Consider the following 27872-nt stretch of genomic DNA (forward strand, 5'->3'; position numbering starts at 1 on the left):
TTAACCAACAATATTTAAAACGTATTTAATATTTACAGATGCTCCCAGGCTTTGAAGCACAAGAACCCCCAGGAAATCGGTACTTTAGAGCTTTCAAGTCCATCAGGTACAATCCTGGAAAATGGAAATGGAGAAGCTTAACGTTCGGTTGCAGAATCCCCACAGAACACGTCCCTGCTTTTTGGAGACACAGAAACCAGTCCTTTGGCTTATTTTTGCAGGTGGCAGAGCCAAAATATGCCTGTCTCTGGAGTCTGTGTTAGCAATGAGGCTGCAGTGTCACAATTAGGGCTTCATATAGTCTCTCGCACGGCACTCCCTTGATACAGCGCTGCCTCCTACTGGCAGTAGAGGGTGAGAGCATCCTCCTGGTTGCCTCGGATGAAGACGACCGGTGGGTGAAGGCCCTTGGAGACGATCTCGAGCCAAGCCATGTAGAGGGCGCTTGGGCAGGCCCCTTTCCGTACCACGGGGAGGCTCCTAGAAAAACAGAGGGAGGGTAGGGAGAATGTTAAGAGCGTTTAACTAGGACGCGGGAGATGGGTTCAAATCCCCACTGGGCCAGTCGCTCACTCTCAGCCTAACCCTATCTCACAGGGTTATTGTGAGGATAATGTGGGGAGGAAGAGGAGAACTACCTATGTATGCCTCCTTGGAGGAAAGGTGGGATAAATAAATAAAATGGGGGAAGGCATGTGAGAGAGGGTGGGCTGCTTGCGACATCTGAAGGCAGCCCTGTTTAGAGAAGTTTTTAATATTAATGCTGTGTTGTTTTTAATACTCGATTGGGAGCAGCCCAGAGTGGCTGGGGAAATTCGGCCAGATGGGTGGGTATAAATAAATTATTATTATTATTATTATTATTATTATTATTATTATTATTATTGCAAGTAACTAATCCATTAAAAATGTTTTCTTTAAAAACAGGCCCTCAGTGCCCGTTTTGGCCTATGGCAGCCAACGTTCTGCACTGAGAGAGAGAGAAAGGGGCTACTGCTGTAAGATACTGATGCTTGTCCCACTCCTCTGGAACCAATTATTCCAGGGAAAAGCTATACAGTTGTACCTCAGAAGTCGAACAGAATCTGTTCCGGAAGTCCGTTCGACTTCCGAAACGTTCAACTTCCAAAGCACGGCTTCTGATTGGCTGCAGGAGCTTCCTGCAGCTAATCGGAAGCCCCCTCAGACATTCAGCTTCCAAAACAACGTTTGAAAACCAGAACAATCACTTCCGGTTTTTGATCGTTCGGGAGCTGGGACGTTCGACTCCCAAGGCGTTCAGGAGCAGAGGTACGACTGTAACTTAGTGGTAGATTATCCTCTTTCCACGTGGCAGGTCCCAGGTCCAATGCCTCGCATCTCCCGGTAGGGCTGGTAACGTCCCCTGAGAGCTGCTGCTGGCCAGTGTGAACTATACTGAGCTAGTTACAGATAGGTAGCCGTGTTGGTCTGCCATAGTCAAAACAAAATTTTTTTTTCCTTCCAGTAGCACCTTAAAGACCAACTAAGTTAGTTCTTGGTATGAGCTTTCGTGTGCATGCACACTTCTTCAGATACACTGCCAGATCTGGCAACCTCTGTTTCAGTGTATCTGAAGAAGTGTGCATGCACACGAAAGCTCATACCAAGAACTAACTTAGTTGGTCTTTAAGGTGCTACTGGAAGGAAAAAATTTTTTTGTTTATACTGAGCTAGATGAACCCAATGTTTAGTATCAAGGTAGTTTTGTGTGCTAGGAAACTTGTGTTCAGAAAGTCAAGAATTTTCTTTTATTTTTGGACCAGCTCCTGATTTTTTGCACCCAGTGCCAAATTCTCTTCATGGGCAGAATTGGAATATATGTGGCCCTTACTACCACCACCACAACATGGGGGACGATGTCTGTTGTTTCACCCACCCTTCAGAAAAATGGGGACCAGCAGCTGGTTCCTTGGGGTCACCCTGGGCCCTGAGAGAGTTTGCCACCAGGCCTACAAGCCCCTAGAGCAGGGTTTCCGAAACACAGATCTCCAGCTGTTTCTGCACTACGGTTCCCATCGTTCCTGACCACTGGTCCTGCTAGCTAAAATAAGTAAATAAGTAAATCTGGAGACCTAAGTTTGGGAAACCTGCCCCAGAGCAGGGATGGGGAACCTGTGGCCTTCCAGATGTTATTGACTATGGCTCACATCAGCCTCAGGCAGCATGGCCAATGGTCAGGGATAATGGGAGTTGTAGTCCAACAAAATCTAGAGGGCCACAGGTTCCCCATTCCTATGAAGGCTGTATATGTTACCTTATGTCTCAACCACCTGGTGTGGATCTTCTGTCAGAAATCAGAAGGAACCCAATGGGGTGTGTGCAGAAGAATCATGTGACAGGGGCAAACAAGGGCACCCCCCCCCCATTCAGGGATCTCAACGTTTGAAGAAGAAAGTAGGGAAGTGACTCACATGACAATGAGGGCTGCATTCCTAGAGTGGTCTTGAAGTATCTCATGTAGACGCATGTGCTGTTCAGACTGAAGACGCCATGTTGGAAAAGGAGGAGGAGAGACGTGTTAAAAGTGAATTTTGGTCACCCCTTCCCCCTTTCACGCTCCTTTAAACCCCAGTAGACTCTTTTGCCCTATTGGAACCAGAATGGGAAGCTACCGGCATCCAGAAAACTCCCACCACTTTGGATTACGAAGGACGGCTCTCTGTTTTGGTTCGCACATTGTTTTAGGAAGCGCGAATTAGGTAGGTTCGATTTTTAATACAAACTGAATTAAGGCACCCCCTTCACCAGGACCCTCAAACACTGGGGACAGAATCCATTAAAAAACCCACCTTTTTCTTGTAGACTCGGAGGTCTTCGTCCGTGACCTTCCATGGTGCATCCTTTTGCATCTCTTCCACGGTTTCCTGGCCTTTCTGGCCTTCGTTGAGCCGGAAGGGAGCTATGATGTCCTCAAATTCTTTGCGACTGCCATGGTAGGAAGGTGGAGGGGGGGCGGAAGGGTAACAAGTCAAGCCAAAGTTAGGAAGACAGAGCGGAACAAAATGGAGAAACGGGAGGAAGGGCCCAAACCACATGAAAGAACTGTATTCTTAAGTGGAAACAACAATCCAGGCCTATGGAACAATTTGGGGTTGGAACCTCGAGACTTTTTGCACAGACTCCCAAGTGGGGGAAGCAGGGAGGCACCAAACCTATTGCTTTCAAAATGTATGAATGTACAGAGGTCAGCTTTAAATATATATATACAAATGGTCTAGACATCTGTTTTCCAGTCTGCCTTTGCTTGCTTGTAGTGTTTCACCAAAGCAGTACTGTCAAGAGGCATAGGAAAGTCAAGGGCTGAATTTGTGAGAGTCTTTTTTTAAAAAATGGCAAAAAGTCATAAAGACCCTGCAATGTCCCAACCCAACTAGGGACAGTAGTAAGAAAAAGGTTCTTTCTCACTGCAAAGCTAAGGGCTGCTGGTGACGTCAGATGTAGACAATGACTAATCCTCTTGCTCTGCCCTATTTCTCTCCTGGGTGAAAAATTCCAAGCTCAAAATGGCAACTTGAGTAACAGCTGTGCATTTCAAAACATCCTCACCCATTTTGTGGAGCGCTCATCATTCACAAAATACACAACCTTGCTAGACTGTCACTGGTGAGCAAGAATTGTAACAAGAGGAACTCGCACTAAATGCCCCTCCAGGCAAGCCTCCTTTTTTATTGCACTTTCGCAATGATTTGTACTCATTATGTTGTTGGGGCAGTTACACATGATCCCACTTTCAATACTGTTTGCGCCTGCAGAGGTTTCCGTGCAGGCATCTTGCTTTGTTTCCAATCTGTACATACCCTATAACTTCCTGTAGCTTTTTTATACAGTGGTACCGCCATGACTGGACCTAATGGTCAGGGGTCCCTTTACCTTTACCTTGGGTTAAGAACTTAATTCGTTCTGGAGGTCTGTTCTTAACCTGAAACTGTTCTTAACCTTGGGTACCACTTTAGCTAATGGAGCCTCCCACTGCCACCGCCGCGCGATTTCTGTTCTCATCCTGAAGCAAAGTTCTTAACCCGAGGTACTATTTCTGGGTTAGCGGAGTCTGTAACCTGAAGTGTCTGTAACCCGAGGTACCACTGTACAGTGGTACCTCGGGTTAAGTACTTAATTCATTCCGGAGGTCCGTACTTAACCTGAAACTGTTCTTAACCAGAAGCACCACTTTAGCTAATGGGGCCTCCTACTGCCGCCGCGCTGCCAGAGCAAAATTTTTGTTCTCATCCTGAAGCAAAGTTCTTAACCTGAAGCACTATTTCTGGGTTAGCGGAGTCTGTAACCTGAAGCAGCTGTAACCTGAAGCATCTGTAACCCGAGGTACCACTTTACTGCAAATGTTCTGGGATTTCTTCTTCTCCTGTCTGCTGGTTACAGTGCAAGGGAGGTGCCCCTCCAGCAACAGCATTGGGGAAGCTTTGCAGAATGATGTGTGGATGGGTATGAATCCACCACTATTATTGCATCAGTTGCAGAAAAAGCCTGCCCACCCCCCCACAAAAAATGCGACTAGCTTTGAGGGCTACTGAGTTAGAACAGGAGTGTCTGTTTGAGGCTGGGGCAGATGGATTGTGGGACAAAGACAAGACCTCAGGGAGCAGAGAACGAGGGGAGACCCAGGGCATTTACCTTGTTTCTTCGGGCCTCCACATTATTTCAGGCAGCACCACGACCTCGGTGAATCCCAGGCGGAATTTGGTCAACAAAAGATCGATCCTGCAAATCAGGATGAGAAAGACAGAAATTGTAGTGCCTGGGACAATCCGGCACCAAAGGGCAAACTATCTTCCAGTGGACCTTGCCTGAGGTTCTGGAGCAGCCCCCCAGTTATGAGAAGCTCACCAGCTCCTCCTTTACAGCAGAAGCATTTTTATTTGGTTTTCATTATTCCAGCCCCCAATCCCAGCCTCTTACTCTTCTCTGTGCTCTTCAGCATTCGCGATCTGCCCACTGATGAAGACCCGGACTTTGCAATGACTCCAACGTTTCCGGCGGGTGAGGAGGTAGGGAATGAGGAGGGTGAGCCCTGTGGAAGCAGGAAGCAGGAGGCAGAAAGTCATAAGGATGTAAGTGAAGCCCCAGGGAATCAGGCCAAAGGCCCATCTGGTCCAAAACCCTCTTCTCCCAGCGGCCAACCAGATGGGAGTCCACTAGTAGCACCCAACTTGCAACGGCAGTGCTCTCCACCTTGTTGAGTCTCAGACCACGCAACTCTCCCTTTCTGTTCACAGCTCCTCCACCCACCCACAAAGATGGATTCCGAATTTAGGAAGAGAAGCAATGGTCGTGTGCCCCCTGTAGCCTTTTCTTGGTGCTCAAGTCTCTGCCCCCAGAAGGAAATGGGGTGCAAGGCCTCCGCTCCTCTAGAAAGGGAGCACACTGCACCGTTTGGGCTCTCCTTGGGAGACGGTCAGTGAGGGGGGAATTACGTTGCTAGGAAACCGGAGTTGGGGCGGGCTCAGATGTATGTTGTTGTTTGTTGTTTAGTCATTTAGTCGTGTCCGACTCTTCCTGACCCCATGGACCAGAGCACACCAGGCACTCCTGTCTTCCACTGCCTCCCACAGTTTGGTCAAACTCATGATGGATCGCATGTTATTAATTAAACAATCGTTCTAGGACCTTTTAAACTATGCGTGGGGGCTGTTGCCTTGGTTGTTAGTATGCTATGTGTTTTGTGTTTTTAATATTGTAAACCACCCTGTGATCTTTGGAAGAAGGGTGGTATAGAAATAATGATGATGACGATGATAATAATAATAATAATAATAGGTGCAAACTTAAACTGGGAAGGAACCCTACGTACCGCCATCATCGAAGAGCCAATAGATGTCAATGTTTTTCTTCTTCTGGTTGCCCTGGAAATAGGTTTCCAGGTGTGAGTCAGCACCGACTACTTTGTAGCTGTCACCTGCAGAGAAGACTAAATGAATGGGGGGAGCCTTTGCAGCAATTCCCCTCTAGCACTCCCACATTATTAGTTAATTAACCAATCTAAGGCTTGGTGCCAAAATTGGCTTCTTAGTGGTTTCCTAGCAAAAAGGTCAATTGCACAATCGTTAACATATGAACATCCATAATTAAGATATCCACAATTCAAATATGCGCTGCATGATTAAAACACACAGTAAAAAAACAAATACCCACTAAAGCATAAAAATATCAGAAACCCAAATTAAAATTTACAATTAAACAGTATGTTTTAAGCTTCTCGTCCTCATTTTTGAAGCTCCTTAGTTTTGGGCCTGGAACACCTTCATTCAAACCCCTATTCAGCCCAAGTAGGGATATGGCCAGAGCACCCCTGCCAGGGAGGGCTTTGTCTACTCAAGAGTCCTTTAGCTCATTCTACTAAACCACATTTTTTCTTTTTAGAGCAGCCTCACTCAAGGCGTCCAACTTACGCTTCTGCTTCTCTTTGCCCAGCGCTGCTTCTGAGTCTTCAAAGCCCATGTTCACTGTTGGGGAGAGAGATGAAGAGAGGATTAGTCGAGGCTGTGTGGTTTTTTTTTTAAAGAAGCCAACAACACCAGAACGAATGATGCAAATTAAGATATTTCATCCACTCTTTCTCTCTTTAGACATAGCATTTACTGCTCTGCCAAATCTGTTTTGCTTCTGCTAGCCTTGGAGAAGAACGAAGAAACCACAAGAGCCACTGAGCGTTTTGCCACCAAGGACAGCTCCATCTTTCAAGCACCCTCTTCTTCCAGAACTAGACGGAGGCTTTGCAGCCTCCAGCATTTTCAGGCCCCGCCCCCTTTCCTGGACACACCCACCTTGCGCTTTCACCTTCAGCGACACATCCAGTCCATCGCGCATCCGGACCAGGCACACTCCGGCGCTGAAATCGAAAGTGTCGCTGCAGCCAGGGAAAGGGGGAGAAGAGAGAGCCGTGGAGATCAACATGCAGCGTCCGTCCAAACAGAACCTGAAATCCTCAACAGCACATGGCTGTCACTGTGTTCTTTCCCTACTTTATGAGGTTATCTTGTGAAGAGAGCACCTCTGAACATGTGCAAAGTTGTATTCCGCCCAATTAGTCCTTTCAAGAAAGCAGGGCCTCTGTGCCAAGGAAAAGCATTGCCAGACATTTTGTATACACTTCGGCCTACCCAACTAAGACTCTTTGCTGCTGCTGGAATTGGTTGAAACCAGGAGTGGAGAAGCCTTTTCATCCTGAGGGCTGCACTGCCTCATGGGCAACCTTCCAGGGGCCAGATATGAGTGGTGGGGCAAGGGCCAGAGGCAAAGCAGGTGCCTCCATTCCAGCCACTAAATAGCCAGAGGTTTCGACACACATTACCTCCCTCCCTCCAGGCAAGCCAAGGCATGATGTGGAACAGGTGACCCTTCCCCACTGGCCATGCTGGCTGGGGGCTGATGGACTGAGTCCAAAAACAACTAGAAGCTTAGAGCATCCCCAACCGTGCTATAAAAGGGAGGAAACATCTTGCAGAGGTCTTTCCATCTGGCATGCATGGGCCATACAGCCCACTGACTTTGCAAACGCACATTCCTCTAAGCACCGGGTACATCTTGTTGAAACCCGTTTGAGCCCAGTCTCCTAAACCCTCTGCTGCTTCCCCTTCCCGTCGCCTCCATGCCCTTACTGTATTATGCCCACGTAGTTCTCCAGGTTCTGTGGACTGTCGGTCTGCCAATCCTGCTTGAAGCCCAGGACCATGGTGTTGGGTTTGAGTCGCCCGAGACCTGAGACCTAGAGAGAGAGAGAGAGAGAGAGAGAGAGAGAGAGAGAGAGAGTGCACAGCGGCTGCCATTAACTTGTAGCCGTATAAAGGACAGAAATCGAGTAGGGTACATGTCCTTCCTTATGCTTGGCAACTGCTCTTCAATGTCCCAAGCAGAGGCCTTTCTTCCTGCCCCTTCTTCCTCCTCGAGATCCTTTTCAGAGGGCATCATGAGCTGATCTCCGAGGTGATCCGAGAACCAGGAGTGAGGCCAATATTTGGAACCAGAGATAAGGCGAAGACAAAGGGAAACCCCTGGGACCAGGGTTGAGAAAGGAGGCAGAATTCAGGACCAGAAGCCAAGCCAGATGGCACAATAGGTCTCAGGAAGACCTTGCTTCTTGAGGAAGACTGAACTCGAGCAGGGAACCTTCTTATGGTCCAGGAGGACCCAAGGTCTTGGTGGTGGGCAAGGCCAGTCCAGGGGCCTGCAGACACTGAATTGCCGGGGGCAGATGTTCCAATGTTCAGTTCTGTGGCTCACCACACAGGGGAAGCCTCACGTAGGTCTGAAGGTTCCTCGTTTGAGTCACAGATTGGACCTGGGGCTTTTGGTTCATTCTCACCCATCTTAGATGAGGGGCAGGAATTGGAAGGACAGGAAGGTGAACTCCCTGGTCCCGCTTGCTGCATGAGGGAGCACCCTAGCATCCACATGCCTACAGAGGAATTAAGAGCTCCTCTCTCAAACTACGCACATCAATGTCCTCCATCCCTTCATGCTTTTTAGCATCTCTGGACAGATCGTGCCATACACTTAAAGCACATCTGATGCACATTTTAAGCAAACGGCTCCCCCCCCCCAAGAATCTGTAGTTTTCCCCTCCCAGAACTACAATTCCCAGCACCCTTAACATACAGTGGTACCTCTGATTACGAACTTAATTTGTTCTGGGGGTCCATTCTTTCTTAACCTGAAACCATTCTTAACCTGAGGTACCACCTTAGCTAATGGAGCCTCTTGCTGCCGCTGCACTGCCGGCGCATGATTTCTGTTCTCATCCTGGGACAAAGTTCTTAACCCGAGGTACTGTTTCCAGGTTAGAAGAGTCTGTAACCCGAGGTGTTTGTAACCCGAGATACCACTGTATTGCAGTTCCCAGGATTCTCTGGAGGAAGTAATGTACTTCGGATGCGCTGTAAATCTATGGTGTGGACCTGCCCTCTGCCTTTGTTGCTCCACTCCCAACGTTAAACTGACCCCTCTAGGTCAAGACACCCACACACACCTGCATGAGGCTCCTGGCTCCAGCTCTCAGGTCCCCTGTTGTGATGAAGTTATAAAAAGAGCGGATCTTGCGCGTGCTGAGCCACTGGAGTTGTTCATTGTAGTTTTCGAAGCATGAGGAGTCTCCCAGCTGACCGTGCAATAAAAAGATTGATAGTCTGTTAAAAATGGCAGCATCCCAGCTCGTCAGATTTCCCCGGCCTCTTTTCTTTCCATCAACCCCCACAAGGCCCTCTCAGGGCAGGTAAACTCACCTCAGCCACGTTCCCACATATCATGAGGCTCACTTTCTTGGTGAAGGCGTTGACAAAGTCCACCAGCGCTGGGCGGAAATTGGGTGGGCCCGAGAGAACCAGACACTGAGGCCTAGGAAGGTGAAAGAGCTGTAAGTAGGGGCCACTTAGTTGGTTACTAGGATTTGTAGTTCTGTGAGGGGTGTGTGTGCCTACTAACAACTCAGAGTAACCTTAGCAAACTGCAGTTCCCAGGATTTGATCTGATTATTGAATGTATATACCGCCCTATACCTGGGGGTCTCAGGTCGGTTCACAGAATAAAATCAAGATCTATGAAACCACAAAATACATAATAAACATAAAAACAACCATTCAATAGCTCCCCTCCAACAAAAAAACCCCCACACATTTTAAAAGGGCATAGGATGCAAATCAGATCAACCAAAGGCCTGGTTAAAAAGGAACATTTTTGCCTGGTGCCTAAAGGTGTACAATGAAGGTGCCAGGCGAACTTCCCTGGGGAGGGCATTCCATAGAGGGGGAGCCACTGCAGAAAAGGCCCATTCTCGTGTTGCCACCCTCCGGACCTCTCGAGGAGGAGGCTACTCTGGGGGAAGCCATGGCTGTTTAAAATTGTATAAGCGAGCTTTAAATGGATGGCGTGGGTGTGACCATTTTTAACCCCGAGTTTACGCTGAAGGCTGCAATCCTAAAATGCAAGCTCCAGTGAGAACAGTACGAGTTACTTCCAAGTAAACATGATGCACGGGATTGTGCTGTGCCTCCCCAGTCTTTGACCCACCCCAGAAAGGGGGAAAGCACCAAGGAAATCTGGGTCACGAGCCTTCTGTTCTTCACTTGATAAACGAAAGTAGCTCCCTCACCGAAAATTCTTGACGTGGTCCTCTACGTCATTCAGGTTCACAGCATTTGACAGGGCCATGTTGTAGGTGCCAGCCTGCACTGAGGAACCCCAGTTTACCTCTGTGGGCAGGGGAGAGAAATGAAGAAGAACTTTAGTCCATATCTACCTTCTGCGATGGATTCAGATACTGGAAGGACCTAGAGGGGTATCCCCCACTGAAGGATCCGCTTCAGGACACAGGGAGATGATCTTGCCTGGAGTAAGGCTATTTGCCCTCCTTGCCCAGGCTTCCCAACCCTCCAGAAGTTTCAGACTACAATTCCCATCAGCCCTCGCCAGCACACTGCTTGAAAGGAGCTGCACATGGTGCTATTCAAACCCTGGCCATCAGCTGATTGGGCCCCAGCTGCATGATACATCTAAAGCCAAAGGATCCTGGGAAGTGTAGTTTGTCAAGCGTGATGAGAGTTGTTAGGAAACCCCTATCTTTCTCTCACAGAACTACAGTTCCCAGAGTTCCCAAGGAAGAGGGATTGATTGTTAAATTTAATTTCATTGTACACAGGTTGTACATTGACAATAAAGGTATTTTTATTAAATTACTCTGGGAACGGTAGCTCTGAGAGTTCCCTTAGCAACTCTAGGCACCCTTAAGAAACTATCTGGGGCGGGGGGGGGGAGTCATGGCTGCTTAATGTGGTATGGTACTTAGGTATTCGGTGAATTGGTTTAAGAAATAAAATCTCCTCCAGCTGATAAGGTTCCAGTGGTTGGCGCTGGCGAGGCACATGCTGCCTTAAGTGGGAGAGGCATAGCACCCGCAACATGGTATAGTCCTCACAATGATGAAGAATTCGTAAATAAGCCTTGACCAGAATTCCTTGACATTTGGACCTGAAGCTCTCAGCTCTTTCTATAAACTAAGCTGGGAAGAAGGTGTGGAGATCTGGGGCGTTCTACCCCCACCCCACCCTTTGCTTCTCAGATCCAATGCCAGGCTCCCCTCACCTGGTTTCTTGTAGGTGGTGTAGGCCAAGCTGATGACGATGATCCCGATGACAATGAGGGCCGACCACCAATTCAGCAGGAACATGATGACCACGGAGACAATGGCGCCAAACAGGGCTGTCCATTTGCTGAAGTAGCGGAAAGAGGGCCTCCAGCCTGGAGGACGGTGATGATGGGGGAACACAGGTGAGATCAAAAGGCATTGCACACAGAGAGGGAGCCCAGATGTCACCCTGGTTTATCCTATCATTGACCTAACACAACTCTACACACAAGCATGCGGCCCCCCAAAAGTATTTGAGGCTACCGATTTCCCTCCAAATGTCTGCTGGTTGGCTATGCAGGTCCAGAATCTTGTGCGGAACTCAGAAGACACTCAAATCTCCACTCAGCCATGAAGTTCACTGGGTTAAATTTGGGCCTCTCTCTCTCTCTGCCTAACCTACCTCAAAAGGGTTGTTGTTGTGAGGATAAAATGGAGAAGACAGAAGAGAATATGGAGAGGAGATCTTTGCTAATGGTTAAATTTACTCTGGGAAAAGTGGACAGGGACTGAATATCCCTGCGAGAACCAGGGAACCAGGCAGAGGGCCTTGTTGGTGCCCGCCCTGTGGAACGCCCTCCCACCAGATGTCAAGGAAATAAACAACTATCTGACTTTTAGAAGACATCGGAAGGCAGCCCTGTTTAGGGAAGTTTTTAATGTCTGGTGTTTTATTGTGTTTTTAATATCCTGTTGGGAGCCGCCCTGAGTGGCTGGGGAGGCCTGGCCAGATGCGCGGGGTATAAGTAATAAATTATTATTATTATTACTATCATTATTATTAAGGCTAAAAACACACATACCTTACACACTTTTACACACTTTTACACACTTTTACACACACACACACACACACACTTCTCTTACCCTTGCATACACAAACCTCTTTTCCAGCTTGCTTTCCTCACTCTGAGGAAAGGGGAGCACAGGAAGGAAATGCAGCAAGCAGGAAGATTCAGATGGGAAGGGGAAGGGGAGGCAGTGTGACCTAAGGAGAGTGCCGTGGCCCAAATCAGGACCTTCCTCTGCCCCTTTCACTTCTCACCCTAGCCTTCCTGGCAGTGGCGCATCTGGGAAAAGCTCGCTGTGAACACAATGCAGACCAACCCATTCCTGCCTGGCACAAGTTGCCCAGCCTGTTGGTTCATTTGTCTTTCCCAGCAGGACATGTTTGCTCTTTCCCGCCTCGCTACCACCCCCCATACACCATTTCTACCTCCCACACGGCCCACCTGTCCACCACCCACCTTACCTGGGGAGTTGGTGATGGTGGCATGGAAGCAGCTGAAGTTGATGAGGGCATAAGAGCACAAGAAGAAATTGGAGATGACGGGGGCAATGGTGTTCAGATCCGCTGCAGAGGCAAAGAAAGGAAAGGTAAGCAAGGAGGCACTGTATTCTGGCACAGAACAGGGGATGGGATGGGGTGCTCTTGTATGCTCTACTCAAGCAGCTAGCCCTCAACGCTGCTAATTTCATAGAATCATAGCATTGTGAGGGGCCCTGAGGGTCATTCCTGCAATGCAGGAATCTCAGCTAAAGCATCTGCGACAGATGGCCATTCAACCACTGCTTTAAACCCCCCAAGGGTCTCTTTACCCTTTACCTTTAGGCTTGTCTCAACAAGAATGTTTTTAGCAGATGCCGCACAACCTCCCAAGGGAGGCTGTTCATGTCTGTGCTATTTGTTTGTTATTATTTTATTTATTACACCCATTTATTCCTTAACCCCAAACACACAAAAAGTCGCAAAGTGACCGACAAAAGCATAAAGGAAAAAAAGAAAATCAAGTATATAAGAAAAACGATGGAACAAAATCCCTAAAAATTATAAAAAGGATTGTTGTACCCCCGCCCTACTAATAAATGAACACCACGAGACATGCCGGAAAGCATGCAACAGTTTGGGTACTATGCAACTAAGTTTTAGTTAGTGTAGACCCATTGAAATTAAGACAGAGCTCCACTCCGCATAAAACTCAACATAGCTGAATACCACCCTATGATCTCAACGAATGACCCAAAGCCTGGGAAAATTGGAATGCCTTGGCCTGACACCCAAATGCCAGTGTGGTGTCCTGGCTAGAATATTGGACAATGACCTGGGAGACCAGGGTTAGAATCTCCACTCAGCCCTGAAGCTCACTGTGTCAATCACAAAATAATAGCTTTTGGGGGTGGAAATTGTGGCTCTGATAAATAAGGGAGGGGAGGTGGTCTCGCTTACCAATGAGAATGAAGGCAACAGCTATGAGGAAGGTCAGAGCGTAGGCCCTCAGCGGCTCTTTGTTCTTTCCATATCCTTTTGCGAAGAAGCCAATGAGGGGGTAGAGATTGTCCTCGCAAAGGCACTGGGGGCGGAGAGAGGAGCACAAATGAGAAGGAAGAAGAAGAGGAGTTTGGATTTGATATCCCGCTTTATCACTACCCTAAGGAGTCTCAAAGTGGCTAACAATCTCCTTTCCCTTCCTCCCCCACAACAAACACTCTGTGAGGTGAGTGAGGCTGAGAGACTTCAGAGAAGTGTGACTAGCCCAAGGTCACCCAGCAGCTGCATGTGGAGGAGCGGGGAAGCGAACCTGGTTCACCAGATTACGAGTCCACCGCTCTTAACCACTACGCCACACTGGAGGGAGATGTCCAATGGGAGAGATCTTCACAGTTATTTCAAACTCCCGTCAGCAGTGGGTAGTGCCCATTGAGACCGGTAGGCTCCTCCTATCATAGAACTGTAAAACTGGAAGGGTACTCTGAGGGTCATCTAGTCCAACCCCCTGCTATGCAGGATGGAAGGCAGCAAAGCGTATTGAGATTAAAATTTGGACCTCCACAGCTCCCTTTTCGGCATCTGCTAAAAACATTCTTGTTGAGACAAGCCTAAAGGTAAAGGGTAAAGAGACCCCTGACCATGAGGTCCAGTAGTGACCGACTCTGGGGTTGCAGCGCTCATCTCGCTTTATTGGCCGAGGGAGCCGGCGTACAGCTTCTGGGTCATGTGGCCAGCATAACTAAGCCACTTCTGGTGAACCAGAGCAGCGCACGGAAACGCCGTTTACCTTCCCGCCGGAGCAGTACCTATTTTTTCCTGGCACTTTGACGTGCTTTCGAACTGCTAGGTTGGCAGGAGCAGGGACCGAACAATGGGAGCTCACCCCATCGCGGGGATTCGAACTGCCGACCTTCTGATCGGCAAGTCCTAGGCTCAGTGGTTTAACCCACAGCACCACCCGCGTCCCTACCCAGACATTCTTGTTGAGACAAGCCTACCCAGACCCTTAGAAAGTTGAAATAACTTTGATCCGTTTCAGTATTTTAACTTTTCTACATTTTAAAGCACTTCTGCAAATTCGATTTTATCGTTTTATCTTTCCATAAATTGCTCTGAGTTTTTTTTTTGTTTGTTTTTTTACAGTTAAGCAGTATACATTATTTCATGAAACAAACAAACAAACCGTAGGTTTTGCTAGAGCGGATAACAGGCAGGGTCAATTACAGGCAACCTCCCCCATATTTAAGTGGAGTTTACGTTCTGAGGTACTACAAGCGCTGGTGAAACGCCATCAAGAAAGCCTGCAAACAGCCCATTTTTGCCCCTGCCCCTTGCGGGTCACTTCTGGGTTCAGCGCAATGTTTGTGTGCTCAGTCGCTCGGGTATTGAAAAGTGTGTAAATGCGGGGGTTGCCTGTAATTTGAGTTCTGTGGGGTTTAGAAGGAAGTTGACAGCCAGGGTCACCCCTGGGGTAGTTGTAAGCAAAAAAGACGGGCAAGGCAGGTATGGGCAGACAAGTTGATGGGGCAGTGCCCCATGGGGCCCAGTGGGTCAGCCTCCACAGCCTTTCTTACATCTTGAACTCCAATTAGAGCTTGGGTATAACACACACACACACACACACACACACACAGTTTCCCCAAATTACCTGGAAGACCTTGGGGGCAGAGACGAGGCAGGCCAAAGCTGAGGAGAGGGTGGCGGCAAAGATCCCAGCTGTGATGAGGGGGCTGAACGCAGACACCAAGCTCATGGTCTAAGAGACAAGGGAGGCAACGACAAAACCGTATTATGGGAGGGGGAGGAGAACCCCAGTAAACCCAACTACAAGGCCTCAATCCACAGAGAGCCAAGGGAGGAGAGGGAGGAACACGGGTTTCCCCTACCTGGTAGTCATTAGCCAAACCATATTCACAGGTCCCAGCCACGGTGCACTCGGTGAAATTCCACCCGAATTCGCAGGCCCGGCCAACGCAGTCCCCGCTGGTGAAGTTGGCAGATGCCAGGGTGTCGTTCAGGTTGCCGGAGGCGTCGCGGACCATACAGGTGCCTGGCAAGAGGAAAGGCCGCCATTATTTATTTATTTTAAGGTGAAGGGCTTCTTGTGGCCATGAGAGCCCCATGGGCTGGGGAGGGGAGGGGCAAAGTGAGGAGGTCGAGCAGCTGCTATGCGGCAGGTGGCAGGGAGCAGACGGAGCCGTGCGGCGTGCTGCCAGCCCTCTATGCGATCCCGCTGCCTTCAGGTGCCGTGGGAGACACTATTGCTCTGCCCGTGTCAAAGGACGATTCAGCTGCACCTCTGATCCACTTTAATACATGGAATGGAGGCAGGGAGGCACCAGGTAAAAACATTCCACCTCAGACTATGGCTCCATGCACATGATGCATATGAAGCATTTAAAAAACATGTTTTGATGAATTGGAAGAGCCGCAAAAAGATTCCATTGAGCACATGGATTGACAATATGGACAGACTAGCTACATACGAACGAATTGCATATAGACGCAAATTAAGAATGGATAAATATGAAGAAATCTGGAAGGAATACTTAAGCAATAAGGCAGACAGTGGTGGGAAGTAGGGAGAGGAGAGGTGGGGAAATATTGTTAAAAAGGTGTAGTATATCAGTACTCAAATCTGAATTGTTAAATTGTGTTATTAGTGTTATTGTGGTTTGTGTTGTATGTGTTTTTTTGTGGTTACTGTTTGCATTGAAAAAATGATTAAATAATTTTTTTAAAAAAGGATGTATATAAAGCATGTTCCCTCCATCCCAAAGAATTCTGGGAACTGTAGTTTGCTAAGGGCGCTGGGTCTGTGAAGGGTAAACAGTAGTTCCCAGGGTGTTGTGTGGTTTAAATATATGGTGTATGCCAGGGGTCAGCAACCTTTTTCAGCCATGGGCCGGTTCACCATCCCTCAGACCATGTGGTGGGCCGGACTATATTTTTTGGGGGGGGGAATGAACAAATTCCTATGCCCCACACATAACCCAGAGATGCATTTTAAACAAAAGCACACGTTCTACTCATGTAAAAACACCAGGCAGGCCTCACAAATAACCCAGAGATGCATTTTAAATAAAAGCACACATTCTACTCATGTAAAAACAGGCTGATTCCTGGACCGTCTGTGGCCTGGATTGAGAAGGCGATTGGGCCGCATCCAGCCCACGGGCCTTAGGTTGCCTACCCCTGGTGTATGCAGTGCTATTCTTCTAGAAAAAAGAGGTGCCGGAACTCACCATGAACACCTCCCTTGTTCTCTTATAATGGCAATGGCGCCCACCTGAGAGGTGCCAGAACTGAGTTCCGGCAAGTTCTGGCTGAAAAAAAGCCCTGAGTGTATGTAGTCTTCGATAATTACATTGCTGTGAAATGTGCCACCTGAGATTCCTGTGGCAGTGAGTTTCTAAAGCACCCTGCTCCTTCCCTGAGGGCAGGGAAGAAGTTTGTTTTGAATATATTTCTAATGAATAATGTGTGTTTTCGTAGGAACGAGTCAGCATTGTAAGGCGTTCACGTTTTAAAATAAGTCACTGGGAGACCAAGCAGCAAACATGGTCTACATCCATTGTTGTCTTCCCGCTAGGCCCCTCAGGGTCAGCAAAAGTGTCTTGGCGCAGCCCTGGCATGTGCCATTCTTGTAGGCAAGCTCTTTACCTATGGTGGCAGCGATAGCCAGGTACGTCAAGGTTGTCAGGAAGATAGCCATGAGTGTCCCCTGGGGGATGGCCACCGCCGGGTCCTGCAAAGGAAACAGCACAATGAGCAATTGTTTAGCAGGGTTTAGGGTGCGACTGGCCAAGGGCGTTTCCACCTCACTGCTCTTCGGAGGCAGAGGTGAGGCAGCAAGGCCTTCTTCACCTGGTTGCCCTTTGGTCCCTCCCCTCCCAGAACTGTTCGCACCAGCAGCCATTCCACCCGGTCAGACAGCTGGGAACCACTAGGTGTTTGACAACACATCCCTTCGCCCCCTTCAGCTGCTGCAACTCCAGTTAGCGGCTTTGGAGGGAAAGGCAGAGCCAGCAAAAATACATGTATCAGATTCAAACAATTCTTGGGACCCAGCAGACCTGGTGAGGGCCTACGGTTACGCATACCAACCACCTCACAGGGCATAGCTGTCAACTTTTCCCTTTTCTTGTGAGGAATCCTATTCGGAATAAGGGAATTTCCCTTAAAAAAAGGAAAACCTTGACAGCTATGTCACAGGGTTATTGTGACAATGAAATGGGGAGGGGGAGAACCAACGTTAGCCTCTTGAGCTGCCCGGATGAGAGGTGGGATATAAATGCAATTCATAATTGACTAAATTAAGCAGAAGCAAAACACAGACCCAGAACAATTTACCTTAAGGTCTCCCGAGATATTGGCACCAGCCAGGATCCCCGTAGCCGAAGGGAAGAAGATGGAGAACATGCCGAAAAAGCTGCCAGATTCGCCTCGCCATTCAGGGCCGATATTGTCCAAGAAGTTATTGGCTTTGGAAAAGGAGGAGAGAAAAGGAAAGGTGATTTGCTCAAACGCAATGGGGGCGGGGAGCAGAATGTTCTAGCTTTTAAAAGAGATAATCCAGTCAAACCAAATTTCTGAATTAAAGGTAGTGGTGGTGATGGTGATGATGATGATGATGATGATGATGATGATGATGATGATGATGATGATAATAATAATAATAATAATAAATAATAATAATAATAATAATAATAATAATAATAATAATAATAATAATAATTATTATTATTATTATTATTATTATTATTATTAATACCCCGCTTATCTGGCTGGGTTTCCCCAGCCACTCTGGGCAGCTTCCAACAAACAATTAAAAATAAATTAAAACATCAATCATTAAAAACTTCCCTAAACAGGGCTGCTTTCAGATGTCTTCTAAATGTCAGATAGTTGTTTATTTCTTTGACATCTGATGGGAGGGCATTCCATAGGGCGGGCGCCACTACCGAGAGGAACGTTTAGCCCACTAGGCTTCTCCATTTGACCTGCAAGGCTGCTTTGGCCAAGCCAAGGCACACACCTGATGTCAGGTGGGGGGGAGTCAGATAAAGATACAGCTGGGATGGAAGCAAGGGGAAGCAAGCCCCAGAAGTCATCTGATCCCCTGTTTTAGGTAGGCTGGGATTGTTTTGTCCCAGCAGGGCAGATCTTACAGGGTGAATGGTTCTGGGAGGAAGCTGGTTGCCTGGGGGGCAACAGATTGTGGAGGACGTGGCCCTTACTTCGATAGCTGAAGTACCCCTTAGACATTTTCTCTGGAGTGGCTGGGATGAAGGTGCCCACAAAATAATTGATGAAGGAGATCATGATGACGAAGAAGAAGACAACTTGAGCCTGGAAAGAGAGGAATTATTAAATGAAGCCATGCTTCCTAGCAAACTTTTTCTTCACCCAACTGGAAGCCAGCCCTATCTGGTCCTGATTCTCAGGGTCTCTTCTTGATTGACACCCTCTCTTCTCTTATCCACGGGATGAGAATTCTTCTTCTGCTCTTTCTAAAATCAAAGCTGGTGCACACACCCAACCGCCACAGCCCCAGGACTCCTGGCTTCCTGAAACTTTGCGCTCTGTTTTAACTGCACCCCGTTACCCAAATCCAAATATGGTTTCTTTTCCAGTTACCTTGGCCTCCCATTCCATGCCAGCCAGGGCGATGCCCAGGAGAACAGTGATGGTGATCACACCCACGATGCGGATGTCGTTTGTTGGGTCGCTCATCACCCCGTCGAACTCCTGTCGGAGGAGAGTGAAGGTGAGATAGGCCTCAAAGGCAGGTCTGACCTGCTCCCCTGGGATTGCCTTCTCCTCTTTGGGTCCTTGGCTCATGTCCATCGCTGAGAGCACAGGGGAACAGAGCTGCCAGCTCAGGGGCTGAGTGGTGCCCTCTGCCATTGTGCAACCCAGGGTTTCAGGCAAGGGTTAGGGTTATGGTTAGGGCTCCTCTTCCCAGCATAAGCGTCTCCACTAGAATATTCTAATGAGCATGTGCAAATTGGGGGAGGAGACTGCTGCCATGTGACGTCACTTTTCTTCCCCATTTTTGCCCCATCCAGGAAATAAACATCTATCTGAGTGTTAGAATACATCTGAAGGTAGCCCTGTACAGGGAGGTTTTTTTTTAAAACGTTTGAAGGTTTTTGTGTTTTGATATTATGTTGGAAGCCACCCAGAGTGCTGGGGCAATCCAGTCAGATGGGCGGCATATAAATTAAAAATAAATATTGTCTTTACTTTTGTTGTTGTTGCCGTTGTCTAAGAAGGGCCTATGCAGTGTTGCCAGTTTGGCCAGAAAAAACACACCACAACCAACACTAGAATAGCCTAGAGCTCAACAGGGCCACCCGATAATTTCTGCAGGTCAAACTGTTGCTAAAGAAATGGATGTGGGGGCCAATACATGGGGCAGGATGGCATGGGAGCGCGTGCCACACGTACCACAAGGAGGTCCTTGACAGTTTCGGAGAAGCCCACCACGTGCATGCCCACAGCGACGGCGTTGGCAAAGGAGAAGAGAAGGCCGATGGAGCCGCCGAGCTCTGGGCCCAAGCTGCGGGAGATGAGAAAGTAGGTACCCCCTGCGCCAGGAGACAATTCAGATGTTATTTACTCCTCAGGGCTGGCTCTGAAGATGTGCAGCTAGTGTCAAGCAACTGATTGGTGCTGGGAACACACCTTCAAAGGGGCCGGCTATAACCACTGACCAGCCGATTGGCCACTACATGGAGTCCCTTAGAAGCCCATTTAGAGCAGATTTCCCCAAACTTGAGTGTCCGGCTGTTTTTGGACTACAACTCCCGTCATCCCTAGCTAGCAGGAATAGGCAGGGGTCAGGGATGATGGGAGTTGTAGTCCGAAAACAGCTGGAGACCCAAGTTTGGGAAAGTTGATTCTGCAGAAGCGATTTGGATTCAAGCCAGTTTCTCCGAAGGAAGCATTTCCCCCAGCAAAGCTGTGTAGCTTAGTGTGGGCCCCATATTTTGAGAGACCCTAGGGGAAGATGCCCACATTGGGGCTCCTTTCCTGGGTGGACCCCAACCCCACCCCACTGTCAACACAGCACTCATTTGCTTCCCTCCAACCCTGGATTCAATGTGCATCTCTTCCTGGAAGGAAAGAGAAATGCATTTGGAAACTGCTGAGCCTTCTCCTCACTCTTGGAAGCATTCAGACATTCGGAGAGGTCAGGAGAACAGGCAGTAGGGCCGGCAGTGGGCCCCACAGCGAGGCAGGTGTCTGCGAATGCTGACTCCTGACTCCAGCTTTGTTGCAACACCACAGCAACCCACTTTCAGCATGTTCACATATTGTTTCCACACACTTATCAATTATCACGCATTCCACCTTTATCAATGGCCACATTTGCTCCATACGCATAAAGCTCCATTTTAAACAATTGTAGGTTTCCTCAAAGAATTCTGGGAGCTGTAGGCTGTTAAGGGTGCTGACAGTCGTCAGAAGACCCTTATTCCCACCCCCCGAGCTACAGTTCCCAAGGTGCCGGTGAAGAGGGATTGACTGCTAAACCACTCTGGGAATTGTAGCTCTGTGAGGGAAATAGGGGGTCTTCTATTGACTTACAGTATCCTTAACAAAGAATACTTTGGGGGAAGTCACGGCTACTGAAAGGGGCCTCAAGGTGCTTTAAACCCAGGGGTCAGCAAACTTTTTCAGCAGGGGGGCGGTCCACTGTCCCTCAGACCTTGTGGGGGGCTGGACTATATTTTGAAAAAAATATATGAACGAATTCCTATGCCCCACAAATAACCCAGGGATGTATTTTAAATAAAAGGACACATTCTACTCATGTAAAAACACACTGATTCCCGGACCGTCCACGGACCGGATTTAGAAGGTGATTGGGCGGATCCGGTCCCCAGGCCTTAGTTTGCCTACTCCTGCTTTAAAGGTATGGCGCGAATGTGGCCATTGCCTAGCAAGGGGCAAAAAGATTGGCTTCCATTTGGCGAAGAGGAAGATGGCTTACCTGCTTTGACCTTGCCGTTGGTGGAGATGGCGGAGATGGAGAGCCCCGTGATGCTGGTCACCACAGAAGACATTAAAATGATCAGCCAGGTTAACCCTGGGGAGGTGGAGGAAAAGAGGTAACTGAGTGAGTTAGCAATCCTGTCAGCATCATCAACAGACCTCACCAACACCCACTTTCTGAACCTAATGGTTCAGGCCAGTGGTTTTCAACCAGTGTGCCGTGGCACCCTGGGGTGCCTTGATTGATGGTCAAGGGTGCTGCAGGCAGCACTGGCCTCTGTCCCTCTTTACTTCGCTCGCTCCCCTGATGCCTTCTCACGTCTCTGCCTCCCAAAGGCCTGTGTGGCTGTTTCTTGCAGTTGTCCTGGCTACAAAGCTCCCCAGGCGAATTGTACCTCTGGGGCTGGTCAGAGAGGAGGTGCCTCTCTTTGGGGCAGGGGGTGGGGGGCAGCTCAGAGGACTCCCAAGGAGAAGGGAGAGGAGGCTGAGTGAACACACTCCGCAAGGGAGGGTGTTCAAAAAAGGGTGAGAGGCTGCCAGCTCTGCAGGCAAGGGGTGACACAACTGGGCTCTTGAGCCCCACAGGGGTGTGGTAGAAAGAAGGCAGTTGTCGAGGGAGCCGTGGACTCAAAAACATTGAAAACCTGTTAAAGGTAAAGGGGTAAAGGGACCCCTGACCATTAGGTCCAGTCGTGGCCGACTCTGGGGTTGCGGCGCTCATCTTGCTTTATTGGCCGAGGGAGCCGGCGTACAGCTTCCGGGTCATGTGGCCAGCATGACTAAGCTGCTTCTGGCAAACCAGAGCAGCGCACGGAAATGCCGTTTACCTTCCTGCCGGAGCGGTCCCTATTTATCTACTTGCACTTTGATGTGCTTTCCAACTGCTAGGTTGGCAGGAGCTGGGACAAAGCAACGGGAGCTCACCCCATTGCGGGGATTCGAACCGCCAACCTTCTGATTGGCAAGTCCTAGGCTCTGTGGTTTAACCCACAGCACCACCTGTGTCCCCTGTTAGGACCCCCCCAAAAGCCCCACAGGCAGTGGGGTGTCGAAGGGACCAGCCGGGCATGAAGAGGCTCGCTGCGATCACTGGAGCCCCGCCGCTGCATCAGCAGCGAGTGGGGGGGGGGTGTGAGACAGCGGCTTGAGCCTGCCCGTGGCTCCAGCGCAGCTCAGAAACCTGAAACAACGAATTGCCACCTGAAGCAGCAGACTTTCAAAGGAAAAAAGGTATTGTCGACAATAATGGACTTTTCAAAAAAAAGAAAGAATTGGATTTAATTTAGATTTGGCAGAGACGGAATCTAAAAAGGAAGTCAACTTCCGTCTTTTGAAGGGAAGATTTTGCAGTACAGACTTGTGAATGGGAAAAAAACTTTGGAGACACATCAGTCTTTAGATACTTCATTTTGTTACTTTGTTACTTAATAACACTATAACTATATGTGTGTGTGTGTGTGTATGTGTGTGTGTATATATATATATATATATATATATATATATATATATATATGAATGATACAAGAAGAAACTGTTGCTCTTTGTTCTTTGATTTCTTAAAAGGAAGATACTGTACAGGAAGTCATTGGAGTACTCTCAGTTTTTATGAATGGGGATGCAGATTTTATGAATGAAAGTACTGAAAGGCTTGGGGAAATTGCAATTAAAAAAAATAAATCTAAAAGGGACCCTGGATCTTGCCACGTCCTACCAAAGCTTGGCAGGAGGACACTTTTTCATAACTGGGAGGTAATCCCAGGGAGGGGAAGTGCCTGATAAGAGCTGGAGTAGGAGGGGGGGGGAGAGGATTCCTTTTTAAAGAACAGGGCCTGTATTGGAATAAAAACTGAATAAAAACTGAGAGAAGCAGCAGATATTGGATTACAAATATCATTTGGATTACAAATAACATTTGGATTATAAATATGTCTGGAAAATTTTTGGATTCACAGCAGAAATATTTTGGATTACAAGATATTCTGTGGATAATAATATAACTAGAAGTTTAAAAGGTAAAGGTAAAGGGACCCCTGACCATTAGGTCCAGTTGTGGCCGACTCTGGGGTTGTGGCGCTCATCTTGCTTTATTGGCCGAGGGAGCCGGCATACAGCTTCCGGATCATGTGGCCAGCATGACTAAGCTGCTTTTGGCGAACCAGAGCAGCACACAGAAATGCCGTTTACCTTTCCGCCAGAGCGGTACTTTGACGTGCTTTCGAACTGCTAGGTTGGCAAGAGCAGGGACCCAGCAATGGGAGCTCACCCCGTCACGGGGATTCAAACCGCCAACCTTCTGATCGGCAAGTCCTAGGCTCTGTGGTTTAACTCACAGCGCCACCCGCGTCCCTTCCTGTTGATATTAATGAGCCCCAAAAGCCCAATCTGAACTATATATTTAAAACTGTGTCATGCCACTTTAATCAGCCACGGCTTCCCCCAAAGTGTACTGGGAACTATGGTTTGTTAAGGGTACTGATAGTTGTGAGGAGACTCCCAGTTCCTTGCACAGAGCTACAATTCCAAGTGGTTTAACAGTCTGTCTTCACAGAGAAGTGTGGAAATATAGCTCTGGGAAGCTATGAATGTTTAAAGGTAAGCTACTGCTTTAGATGCATGGAGCAGATGGGGGCCTTAATTATGTTAATTAACTCCCGTGGGTCTACTCTGAGTAGCACTGGCTACAACTCAAGATTTCACACAAATATTTGAAAATGGTTTCATAAAAAAAATCAGATTCTAAATAGCTGAAACCCACTTTCATTAATTACTGACGGTTATCCTGGTTGACAGAACAACCTGACAACCTCAACACATTTATATCTCTTATTTCCCATATGGTAGTTCAGCTGGTAGAGCACGAGACTCTTAATCTCAGGGTCATGAGTTCGAGTCCGATTTTGGGCAAAAGATTCCTGCATCTCAGCGGGTTGGGCTAGATAGTCCCCAACAACTCTACAATTCTATGGTTCTTTCCTCTTGTCCCCCCCCCACCTTATGCATACATGATGTAAATGTGTTTTCAGACGTGTACAGGTGTCCACATCAGGAATCAAGGATCAAGCACAAAAGGGTTGTGCAAAACAGTTCACACAAAAACACACGACAAAAAGAGGACAGCCTCTTTTCCTTTTATTCCCAGCTGTCCATGGGTAAAAAGACTCTCACCTATCCCGGCTTGTGCAGTTATCCATGGCAAACGAAGGTAAAGGATCACACCCCAGATGTTCAGCATGCACCGGATCTTCGGAAATAGAAGAAGGAGAAAAAAGCTGAGAATCTAATAGCACACCGACACTAGGGATGGAGGAGAAACTCGATTCAGTATGAATGTGAGCAAATTCTCAGCTTCTGGAACAAGATGCGAACCAACACCCCACTATCTTTCAAAATTTGCACTCATTCGAATTTTGCTATGCAGTTCTCCAACCCAACGGTGTTTGCATAACTGGGGAAAGTGTGCATTAAAAGTGAAGACCTTGGTGACAATAACATGCAAAAGTGGATTTATATTGGGGAAAACTGCTTGCGTACATTAGTCCAAACTGCACATCTTAAAGGGGTTGGTTAGGACATTCACACTAAAATGCTGGTGAATTTTCATGAAGGGTTAAAATAAATAAATCACAAGTTGCTGCAAAATGTGGAGAACTGAATTTAAGATTTGAAAAGTTAGAAACTGAGAGTTCTGGTGCCTCCAGATGTTCTGGACTACAATTCCCATCAGCACCAGACAGCACTGCTGCCCTGGCTGAGTGTGAGGGGAGCTGTAATCCCAAAACATCTGGGAGGCACCAGAACAGCAAAGGTTGAATCTATGTTGTATGTCTTACTGGTTGCCTTTTATGTATATATAATTCAGGACCAATTCATTGACTGCTGCTGCTTTGCTTGTATCTTCCCAACATTATTTTATACTCCTGGGACTAGATGGGCACCCTTCTCCTTTCCCTGCAATCCAATCAATCCACTCATTTTTTGATTTTACCATGACGCCGGTCACCCAGCCAAAGCGGACTGGTTCCGCTTCCGGTTCGTCGGCTTCCACATCTTTCTCCTCTGCCTCCGTAGCACTGGGATCTCCTTTCGTCTGTGAAAAACAACAGTGCAAGGGAATGGGATGAGGGAGTTAACAAGCACACATTGAAATTTAGGGACAGAATAAAACATCTCAAGTTTGAGAGGATGCCAGCGTTCTGTTAATTTTGCATTTGCTTCTTGTGAAGTCTTGCTTGGTGCAATAATAATATTATAATAATTTATTATTTATACCCCGCCCATCTGGCTGGGCTTCCCCAGCCACTCTGGGTGGCTTCAAAAAATATATATTAAAATACTGCAATACATCAAATATTAAAAGCTTCCATAAACAGGGCTGCCTTCAGATGTCTTCTAAAAGTCTGATAGTTGTTGTTCTCTTTGACATCTGGTGGGAGGGTGTTCCACAGGGAGGGTGCCACTACCGGGCCCTCTGCCTGGTTCTCTGTAACTTGGCCAGAATGGACAGAAGGAAAAGAGGAGAACTTGGGTTGGTCAGGAGGGTGATATTTTAATTGCCCAAGTGGTCTTCTGCAGAAATAGAAACCTTTGTCTCCAAGTGAAGAGGCCCATCCTATTGAGTTACACCAAGGGTGAGGAACCTCTGGCATCACAGCCAGCTCAAAACATTTTAGCACCTGAGGCGGACCGCAAAATGGCACACAGCCATGCCTTGCCAGCGAGTAAGGGGTGAGTGAAGATCTACACCAGCAACATGAGTGGAATAAAGATCTACATGGAGACCAAGGGTGGGAAGAGACCAGCAGGGCCTCCATTTTGCCAACAGGCCGCCGTAGAGGTGGCTTAGGGGAAGGCTGCTGAGGAGGAGAGAGATCAGGCCTCCAATGATTGTGCTGGGCCTGCTTCTGTCACTGCGGCAGCAGCAGTGGGCAATGCTTTCCTTGGAGGCCGGATCTGCTGTCCTGTGGATCCTGCTGCCCAAGGTGGTTGCCTCACCTTGCCTCATGAGTGGGCCGGCCCCGTGTGGCCCTCCAGAAGCTGATGGACTCCAACTCCCATCAGCCCCAGCCAGCTTGGCCAATGGCCAGGGGTGATGGGAGTTGTAGTCCAGAAAAATCTGCAGGGCCACAGGTTCCCCTCCTCCATTTAACATGCAGCGAAAGGTCCTTCCTTGCCAGCTGTTTTCAAAAGTGTGCTATTGCACCCAGTGATGTACGTTTTCTGGAAAACTCTGGCAGACGCCACCTTTGGCGGAAAAGCATCCTCTAGCAGGTCTCACCAGATCTGCGTTTCTGAGCATGTCCAGCGACGGGCGGACCTTCCGCCGCCCAGGAGGCGCTGAAAGGGCGTAGAATTCATAGCGAGGGCAGGCGTCTATCGTGGTCTCGTAATCTGGAGGGTCTGAAAGAGATCCGTTTTCCTCCATCTGCGAAGGTGGCGGGAGCTCCGCTGGGCATTTGGGGGCACTCTTGGCTTGGTCCGAGGGGGGTCCATTCTGCTGCTTGCGGATCTTAAACCGCCCCAGGGAAAAGATGGTCTTATATGATGAGTCCTCCTCCTCCATCGTCTAAGCGGGGTCGTTCTTTTCAGCTGTCAGACGAGAAGCACGGGGAAGAAGCAGCAGAGATGACAGAGTTAAAACATGGCACTTAATTGCATGCCTCAAACCATTCTTGGGCTCTGAGACATTCTTTTTCATTCACAGGACTCAGCCCAACAATATATGAATTCGCAATAAAGGCATGAGTGTCCCTAAGGATATACAGAGTGCAAAAAACACACCCATCTAAACCAGACATCTAAATATGAGAAAGGGACTTGGGGGACACAAGATTTGTTGGCAGGGTGTTTATTGCACTAAAATAGGGCCTGTAATTTTGCACCTGAGGAATCAGCTGGACACCACAACCTGTACGAATGAATAAAGCGAAGGCAAATACATGTGCAATTTTGGTCCTGCTGCTCTTGGAGTGTGAGTGCTATGCAGGATAACGAAGACTCTGACCCCTTGGCTGCTTAAAATGCAACTCAGCAGTCTCTCTCTCCCCCTTGATTCTCACACACACACACCAGCTGGAGGAGATGAAGAAAGGAAAGGTGTTAAGACAGGGTAAATGGTTACATGGGGAGCGGAGAGAGAAACCGCACAGGAGAGATGGACAGACAGAGATGCAGGGACAGGTATGTCGATGTCTCCGCTCCCTTTTTTACCTGCTCCTCCGATGTGTCTCTCCACTCAGCCAGCCTTTGGCAACTTATCTCTCTCCAGGCAGCAGGTTCAACTCCTGTCCCCCTTTGCCTTATAAAGGTCCCGGATAATGCCAGGCCTAGCTTTCCCAAAACTGGACCCAACAGCTCCTGGCTGCCCTGATCCCTCCCATATATCCACCCCTTCTCCAAACAGACAAACTTTCCGAGTGCACAGCAGTGCGGTGGGGGTTGGGGGTTGGA

General features: G+C 48.3%; 1 protein-coding gene across 1 annotated transcript; it reads right to left on the reverse strand.

The window, feature by feature from the left end:
- Positions 1-27812, reverse strand: LOC128399302 (solute carrier family 12 member 3-like). The gene is made up of 27 exons (XM_053360599.1): positions 27633-27812; positions 26701-27011; positions 25411-25512; positions 24591-24666; positions 21424-21519; positions 19875-20014; positions 19062-19172; positions 18662-18773; positions 17775-17905; positions 17085-17169; positions 15308-15471; positions 15070-15177; positions 13380-13503; positions 12405-12506; positions 11110-11265; positions 10121-10220; positions 9255-9366; positions 9002-9130; positions 7635-7741; positions 6801-6883; positions 6426-6479; positions 5828-5932; positions 4936-5047; positions 4651-4737; positions 2811-2946; positions 2433-2500; positions 1-480 (listed from the first exon to the last, which is right to left on the reverse strand). The coding sequence occupies exons 2-27, from the start codon at positions 26983-26985 to the stop codon at positions 339-341; spliced, it is 3027 nt and encodes a 1008-aa protein (XP_053216574.1). The 5' UTR covers positions 26986-27011; positions 27633-27812; the 3' UTR covers positions 1-338.
- Positions 27813-27872: the final 60 nt, after the last annotated feature.

This window comes from Podarcis raffonei, chromosome 13, assembly GCF_027172205.1.
Source record: "Podarcis raffonei isolate rPodRaf1 chromosome 13, rPodRaf1.pri, whole genome shotgun sequence".
NCBI lineage: Eukaryota > Metazoa > Chordata > Lepidosauria > Squamata > Lacertidae > Podarcis > Podarcis raffonei.

Coding starts and splice junctions, on each gene's coding strand:
- LOC128399302 (XM_053360599.1), bottom strand. CDS start 26,985: ATGGAGGAGGAGGACTCATCATATAAGACCATCTTTTCCCTGGGGCGG. Junction 21,520..24,590: donor AACTGCACAAGCCGGGATAG/GTGAGAGTCTTT, acceptor CCACCTCCCCAG/GGTTAACCTGGCTGATCATT. Junction 6,480..6,800: donor GCTGAAGGTGAAAGCGCAAG/GTGGGTGTGTCC, acceptor TCTCCCCAACAG/TGAACATGGGCTTTGAAGAC.